Source organism: Procambarus clarkii, chromosome 48, assembly GCF_040958095.1.
Source record: "Procambarus clarkii isolate CNS0578487 chromosome 48, FALCON_Pclarkii_2.0, whole genome shotgun sequence".
NCBI classification, from domain to species: domain Eukaryota; kingdom Metazoa; phylum Arthropoda; class Malacostraca; order Decapoda; family Cambaridae; genus Procambarus; species Procambarus clarkii.
Genome location: NC_091197.1, coordinates 27,515,112 through 27,523,729, shown reverse-complemented (window position 1 = coordinate 27,523,729; position 8,618 = coordinate 27,515,112). Strand labels below are relative to the sequence as shown.

At 39.8% G+C, this 8,618-nt stretch overlaps 1 protein-coding gene across 1 annotated transcript; it reads right to left on the bottom strand.

Annotated features, from left to right (window-relative positions):
- Positions 1–221: 221 nt before the first annotated feature.
- On the bottom strand, positions 222–965 carry LOC138351154 (probable serine/threonine-protein kinase mkcF). The gene has a single exon (XM_069302790.1). It carries the CDS (start codon positions 963–965, stop codon positions 222–224), a length of 744 nt encoding a protein of 247 aa, XP_069158891.1.
- Positions 966–8,618: the final 7,653 nt, after the last annotated feature.

Here is an 8,618-nt window from a genome sequence, read left to right as displayed (position 1 = left end):
ACAAATTTGCCTTATTTATAATTTATTAAAATAATTAACATATACGCAAAGTACACAAAACGATTAGATTAATTAGAAGAGTTGACAACCCAGGTGTGGAAACAGGTCTGTTTCTCCCAGGTCTGTCAGGGTCATACATGGGAGACAAGGATAACGTTGAAGGTTCGACTTGAGTAGAAGCCTTGGAGGAGGTTGAGGCCGTAGACTGCTCGAAGCTGGGCTCAGATGTTAATATTGAAGTCGTCAGTAAGTACAGTGTTCAGCCTCTGAAGAACGTCGTCGAGGGCAGCTGGCTCTCTCTCACTTGGCGTAGCCATTTCAAATATGTTTCTTACAGACGCAAGGCTTGTCTTCATCAAGAAACTGATTTCTAACAGCATAATGCCCAAACACTTGACATCATGAGAGTATGTCAGGTTTTCATGTACCATCTGTGTATCCCCCAGACACGCCAGGTCCTCTGGGCTGAAGGTCGACAGGGCCTCTGGGCTGAGACCCGACATTCCGAAGTCAATAAGGAATACTTCAGGTGGCTTACAGAAGTCAGGAGAGAGGGTGACCATGACATTGGAGGCGTGAATGTCACCATGTATAACTCCCCGCTCGTGGACCTCGCGCAGGCACTGACCAACCTTTAACACAATATAGACCATGTACCAGTCTGGTAGGTTATGCTGGAGTGCTGTAGCGAGTGTTATCTCGCCCCGGGAAGACATCACTATGGCTCTTGGGTTATAGCACAGTCCCAGGATCTTGGGAGCTCCTCCAGCAGTATCCAATCTTTCCATGATAATCAGCTCTCTCCTGAAGTCCCTTTCAGAGTTACGCTTCATCATCTTCAGGATGGCATGTCCGCCGTCCCAGGGAACGCGCCCCACTTTAGCATAAGCGCCTTGACCAATATATTGGGTCTGGGACATAAGGATATTGAGCTGAAAGCTGCTCACTAGAGTGCGAGGCTGCATGCTGAGCGGTGACCTGAGCGGTTGTTGTTATTGTTGTTGTTGTTTAAGAATCAGCTGCTGGAAAAAGAAGTTTCGAGCAGCACGGGCTATGGTGAGCCCCCGTAATGGACACACCACAGGAGTCTTATGATTGATTGATTGATAAAGATTAAGCCACCCAAGAGGTGGCACGGACATGAATAGCCCGTAATAGTCTTATGGATCCCCGCGCCGACTTTTATACAACAAGGGCGGTAAAGTGAAGTGAAAAGTGAAGTATACAACGGAAATATGCAGACGGCCTATTGGTCCATGCGTGGCAGCTCTTATATATATCTTCTCAGACTCATTCATATATGTCTAACCTACACTTGAAACAGTGAAGACACCCCACGTACATTATGTTACCAGATAATTTGTTACAAAGTAGTATGTTATCCAAAGTAGTAGTATGTTATACTTGTCGAAATTATAACCATCGTTACGTCTTCAATTTTGTGTTGATATATTAATTACCTTATTACTATCCCCTTTGTTATGCTCATTCATAAGAACATAACAATGAAGGTAACTGCAGAAGACCTATTGGCCCATACGAGGCAGGTAATATTTATATCCACTCAAACTCATTCAAATATATCTAACCTACGCTTGAAACAATCAAGGGATCCTACGTCTACTATGTTACATAAGAACATAAGAGTAAAGGTAACTGCAGTAGTCTTATTGGCCCATATTTATAACCACGCAATCCCACTTATGTCCTACCCACGTTTAAAACAATCAAGGGACCCCACCTCCACCACGTTACGTGATAATTGGTTCCAAAAATCAACAACCCTGTTACTAAACCAGTATTTACCCAGGTCTTTCCGAAATCTAAATTTATTTAATTTATACCAATTGTTTCGAGTTCTGTCTTGTGTTGATACTTTTAACACCCTATTAATATCTCATTTGTTATATCCATTTATCAACTTGTACGCCTCTATCATGTCACCCCTAATTCTTCACTTTTCTAGATAATGTAATTTAAGAATGAATGCTCCCTGGGATGCTCCCGGACGCAGGTTCGAATCCTCGTCACGGCTCTTGTGGATTTGTTCATTTGTTCAAATTTAATTTAGGCTTTGTCAATCTTTCTTCACAAGACAGGTTTCTAGTTTGCGGGATTAACTTTGTCATCCTACACTGGACGCGTTCTAGTGAATTTATATCCATTCTATAGTACGGCGACCAAAATTGAACTGCATAATCTAAATGGGGCCTAACCAGAGCAAGATATAGCTGAAGAACAACACCAGGTGTCTTCTTACTAACGCTACGATCAATAAATTCCAGTGTCCTATTTGCCCTATTATGAACATTTAGGCATTGATTTTTTGGTATTAAATTTTTGCTAATCATAACGCCAGATCCCTCTCACAATCCAACTTCACAATCTCAACACCATCTAGCTCGTATCTGGTAACTCTATCATCATTACCTAGCCTCAGAACCTTACATGTGTCAGCATTAAACTGCATCTGCCAATCTTTTGACCATTTCAAAACCCTATTTAGATCATCTTGAAGTGATAGTGAGTCTTTTTCCATGTTTATTTCCCTCCCGATTTTTGTATCATCGGCAAATTTTCAAATATTGCTCCTCAAATCTGAATGTAAATCATTTATATATATTATTAATAACAGAGGTCCCAGGACAGAGCCTTGAGGCACTCCACTTACAACATTTCCCACTCTGACTTAACCCCATTTATACTAACTCTCTGTTTCCTTTGGTATCGCCATGCCCTAAACCAACTTAATATAGCACTACCAATACCATGAGCCTCTATTGTTTTAATCAGTCTTTCATGTGGCACTGTATCAAAAGCTTTGCTAAAGTCAAGGTACACAACATCACAATCCTTACCACTATCAACTGCCTCAACTGTGCTGAAGTAAAATTATAGCAAATTCGTTAAACGGAAACGGCCATTTGTAAAACCATGTTTGGAATCGTTTATTAATTTATGTTTTTCAAGATGAAGACGAATGGTATTTGCAATTATCGATTTAAATTACTTTCCCACAATAGACTTTAGGCTAATTGGCCAGTAGTTTGACGCAAATAATTTATCTCATTTCTTACAAATTGGAACCACATTAGCAACCTTCCACGTAGAGTCAGGTAGAGTGCACTGGCACTCTACCTGACTAATGATTTATTAAATATGGTAAACAATGACTCGCAAAGCTCCTCTTTGCATTCCTTGAGTACCCTGGCAAACACTTCGTCCGGCCCTGGGGATTTGTTTGGTTTGAGTTCCAAAATTTGTTTAATTACATCCTCCCTGGTAACTGCTAAACTTGTCAACCTGTCTTCGTCCCCACCCACATAGACTTGTTCGGCTGAAGGCATATTGCTAAGTTCCTCTCTAGTAAATACAGAGATAAAATATTTATTAAAAGTACTACTCATCTCTTCGTCATTATCCGTTATCTGGCCTGTCTCAGTTTTTAATGGACCTATCCTTTCCCTAATTCTTGTTCGATATAACTGAAAAAACGCTTTTATAAAAAAGTTTACAAAAACTTATAACTTTTTAAATAAGTTATATTTTGAATCCACATCGAACTCCCTTTTTTTCATCACCCATCGCTGGGTTCACGTCTCCTCCAAGACCTGCCCCCCCCCGCCCCATGCCCAAGACTTTCCAATCTATTTCACCCCCCAAAAAATTAAGCCTATTAAAATCAGTTTTTCGAAAATCTGGCACTAACGGAATTATCTCCTACAGCTCTATTTCATTCTATGCTAAATCTGATTTAGTTGTGATCACTGTTCCCTTTATGTGTTGCTTAAGAAAGCGATCGCCAATTAATTCTAGAAAATCTTCAGGTTCATTATTCCCTGTTCAGTTAAACCAGTTTATTCCACTAAAATTAAAGTCACACATGACACAAATACTGTTAGACCTTGATGCTCTTGATATTTCATCCCATAAATGCATTGCTTCCATTCTATCTATGTTTGGTAGCTTGTATATAACTCCCATTTTAAGATTATTTTCTTTTTCGTTTAATTCTAGCCAAATAGTTTCTGTGTGTGACTCAGCTTTGATTCTCTGTTTAAGACTACATTTCAGATATTCCCTTTTATTTTTGAGATAATGAGGATGGAATTGAACATATATAGTATTGGGGAGAGAATTTCGAAGATAAATGTAGCCCCCGACATTAGATTAATGATGAACGGGAGACATCTCCCGTCACGCAGGGTGCAGTCGCACCTCCACAGATCTCCAGTATCATCTACTGATACTGGTTATGGCCCAAAAGGGCCACCACTTACGAGCTATTCATGCCCGTGCCACCTCTTGGGTAGCTTAATCTTTATCAATCAATCAATCTTAGATTAATGAGAGGTGAGGGAGCTAATGAATTAATGCTCTCAGTTCACAAGGTGGGGAAGTAATGAACAATGTACATAAGAATAAAGGTAACTGCAGATGGCTTATTGGCCAGTTACAGCCCTGCTTCTGTGCCAGGTAAGTCCACTACGGGCTCACCATAGCCCGTGCTACTTGGAACTTGTTCCGAGTAGCTGAATCTATAACAACAACAACAGCTTATTGGCAAGTTACAGCCCCGCTCCTGTGCCAGGTAAGTCTAATGCGGGCTCACCATAGCCCGTGCTACTTGGAACTTGTTCCGATGATTGATAAATATTAAGCCACCCAAGAGGTGGCATGGGCATGAATAGCCCGTAAGTGGTACAATTTTTTTTTTCTCAGTATTCTGAGGTTGCACTTAACCATCAAGCTGTTATCGCGGGGGAGGATACTGCTTCACAGTCTTTATGAGGGTGTCCAGCTGCTCCGAGTAGCTGAATCTATAACAACAACAACAGCTTATTGGCAAGTTACAGCCCCGCTCCTGTGCCAGGTAAGTCTAATGCGGGCTCACCATAGCCCGTGCTACTTGGAACTTTTTGTTCCCAATAGCTGAATCTTAAACAACAACAACGGCTTATTGGCCCATACACCGCAGCTCCTATGTCCAACCCACGTTTGAAACAATCAAGAGACCCCACTTCTATTATGTTACGTGGTAATTGGTTCCACAAATCAATAACCTTATTACCGAACCAGTATTTACCCAGGTTTTTCCTAAATCTTTCCTTCTGCCAAAAATTTGGCAGATGCAGTTTAATGCTGACAAATGTAAGGTTTGAGGCTACGTAATGATGATAGAGTTACAAGACACGTTACAAACCTTACCACTATCAACTGCCTCAATTATGCTGGAATAAAATTATAGCATATTTGTTAAACATGAACAGCCATTTGTAAACCCATGTTGTGAATCATTTATTAATTTATATTTTTCAAGATGATGACGAATGATATTTGCAGTTATCAATTCAAGTATCTTTCCCACAATAGACATTTAGTTAATTGGCTGATAGTTTGACGCAAGTGATCTATCTCCATTCTTGAAAATTGGTACCACATTAGCAACCTTCCAAGACTCTGGCACTCTGCCTGACTATAATTACTTATTAAATATGGTAGACAATGGCTCACAAAGCTCCTCTTTGCATTCCTCGAAGACCATGGCTAACACTTTGTCCGGCCCTGGGGATTTGTTTGGCTTGAGTTTCACTATTTGTTTTATTACATCCTCCGTAGTAACTGCAGTAACTGCTAAACTAGTCAACCTGTCCTCGTCCCCACCCGCATAGACTTGTTCAGTTGAATGCATATTGTTAAATTCCTCTTTTGTAAATACGGAGATAAAATATTTATTAAAAAATACTACTCATATTTTCCTTGTTACCAGTTATCTGACCTGTCCCAGTTTTTAATGAACCTATCCTTTCCCTAATTTGTGTTCGATATAACTGAAAAAAAACCTTTAGGATTTGCCTTTGCTTGGCCTGCTATGCGAACTTCATAGCTTCGTTTTGTTTTCCTTCTCTTTTTTAACATTTCTAACTAGTTGTACGAATTCTTGTTCTAAACTGACTTCCCAATTTTAATCCTTTTGTACCAAGCTCTCTTTCTACCAATAAGGTTCTTCAGATCCTTTGTTATCCATTCCGGATCATTAGTATTCGATCTATTCAATTTGTATGGTATACTACGTTCCTGTGCTTTGCTTAGAATATTTTTAAATAAGTTATATTTTGAATCCACACCAAAATCCCTTTTTTTCATCACCTATCGCTGGGTTCACGTCTCGCTCCAAGGCCGGCCCACCCTATGCCCAAGACTTTCCAATCTATTTGACCCCCCAAAATTTTTGGATATTAAATTCAGCTTTTCGAAAATCTGGCACTTCACCAGAATTTTCTCTAGCAGGTCTATTCCATTCTATGCTAAATCGGATTTCTTTGTGATCACTGTTTACTAGCTCACTCCCTATTTCGATGTCATTAATTTGTGTTTCCCTGTTAGTTAACACTAAATTTAAAATATTATTTTCCCGCGTTGTTTCCTTAATGTGTTGCGTAAGAAAGAAATCGTCAATTAATTCTAGGAAATCTTCTGCTTCATTATTCCCAATTCTGTTAAACTAATTTATTCCACTTAAATTAATGTCACGCATGACCCAAATACTGCTAGACCTAGATGCTCTACATATTTCATCCCAAAGGTGCATTGCTTCCATCCTGTCTAAGTTTGGTGGCCTGTATTATGAGATTATTTGCTTTTTCGTTTAATTCTATCCAAATAGTTTCTGTGTGTGCCTCAGTTTTGATTACCTTTTTGAGACTCCATTTCAAATTTTCACTAACATATATGGCTACTCCCGCTCCTCGTCTAATATATTTATCTGTGGGAAATAGTTTAAATCCATTGATTTGATTTTCAGCTAATAGTTCTCTATTTTCTACATTCATCCACGTTTCGGTAAGAACAATAATATATATTTTTTCTGTGCAGACAAATGCATTTAAATCGTTTATTCTGTTTCTTAAACTCCTACTGCTCGTGTAACATACCCTAAGTGTATTGTTATTTTGAGGCACTTCTCTTTCCCTGTACACTTTACCAATTTGTTTCCCCCACCAACTTTAATTACCTCATTTCTCCATATCAATTCCCATAACACCATCTATTAACAGTTTAAACCCAAACAAACCCTTCCCACCACAGGTTCCAACGAGTTGGCAACAATAATAACCCCAGACTAAAATAAATGCACTCCATGCCGAGCATACATGCCATTCCTTAAACAAATATATCAAGATAATGTGATTTCTCTGTGTCATGGGTATAAATTTGATTAGTATAGATTTAGGAAAGACCTGGGTAAATACTGGTTCGGTAATAGGGTTGTAGATTTTGGGAACCAATTAACACGAAATATAATATATGCCGGATCCCTTGTTTGTTTGAAATGTAGGTTAGACATATTTATGAATTAGTTTTGGAGGATATAAATAGAAACTGCCACGAACGAGCATCATGTTATTTAGATTCAGTTAAAACTTGAGTAAATACTGGTTTGCAAACAAGGTTTTCGTATCACCTCGGGGGTTTCTTATAATAAGTAAGTAAGACCGTGCGTTTTTGTTTTTTCCGGGGCACGGTCTACTCATCCCGGATTCAGGTACGCCATAGACCGTGCGTTTTTGTTTTTTCCGGGGCACGGTCTACGCATCCCTGATTCAGGTACGCCATAGACCGTGCGTTTTTGTTTTTTCCAGGGCACGGTCTACTCATCCCGGATTCAGGTACGCCATAGACAGTGCGTTTTTGTTTTTTCCGGGCACGGTCTACGCACCCTGGGTTTTCTCGAATCAACTTGCCTAGGGATTAAAAAGCCGGTCCCTGGCATCCCCAAATTTCGTTGGCTTAGTGACCCTGCACAGACATTGCTAATGGTCAATGACGTCACCAGCTAGCCGCTCAGCGTTCCTGCACCGGCATGTTCGAAGAGATTAAAAAGCCGGTCTATGAGTCGTGTGTTTTGCGATACAACAGTGACCTTGAAACCTAATGTAAAAATACCATCATCCCTAGTCTATTTTTAATTTCATATTACTTCATATGGTCTGGTAAACAAAGTCAGATTTTGGCCTTATTAAAGGGTGAGGCTCCAGAAGGACTTAAGCAGCTGGCGCTGCTCTTTGCACGGCCAGCGTACAGGCATATTGGAGACTGGGAGGACTAGTATCATCAACCCAAACTGAGCTGTTCGCCATACAACAGGCATTCGCATATGTGATTGCACAAAACACTAAAAATGCAATCATACACACAGACTCAAAAGCTGCACTTCAAATACTAGGACAAAAACAGTGGAAAGATAATGTGGAAATAATTACCACCATTTTGTATCAAGGAGCAGTCGCTAAAGGCAAAGGCCTCAACATAACTTTAAACTGGATCCCATCCCATATTGGAATCCCATTAAATGAAAAAGCTGATGAAATTGCTAAATTGGCAACTCGTCATCCAGTGATACATAAAACAATTCAACCCAGCCTAGAGAACATAAAAAACATCATCACCAAAAAACTCTCACATCTCAACAAAGCCTACCTACACCAGAGAATAGCTGAAGGTTCACCATCTGCAACATGGTATCTTCAGGCAACCAAATTAGAAAGGTTAAATATCCCAAAAGGAATCCACAGGGAAATAGCAGTTAGGCTATATAGACTACGTCTAGGTTACAG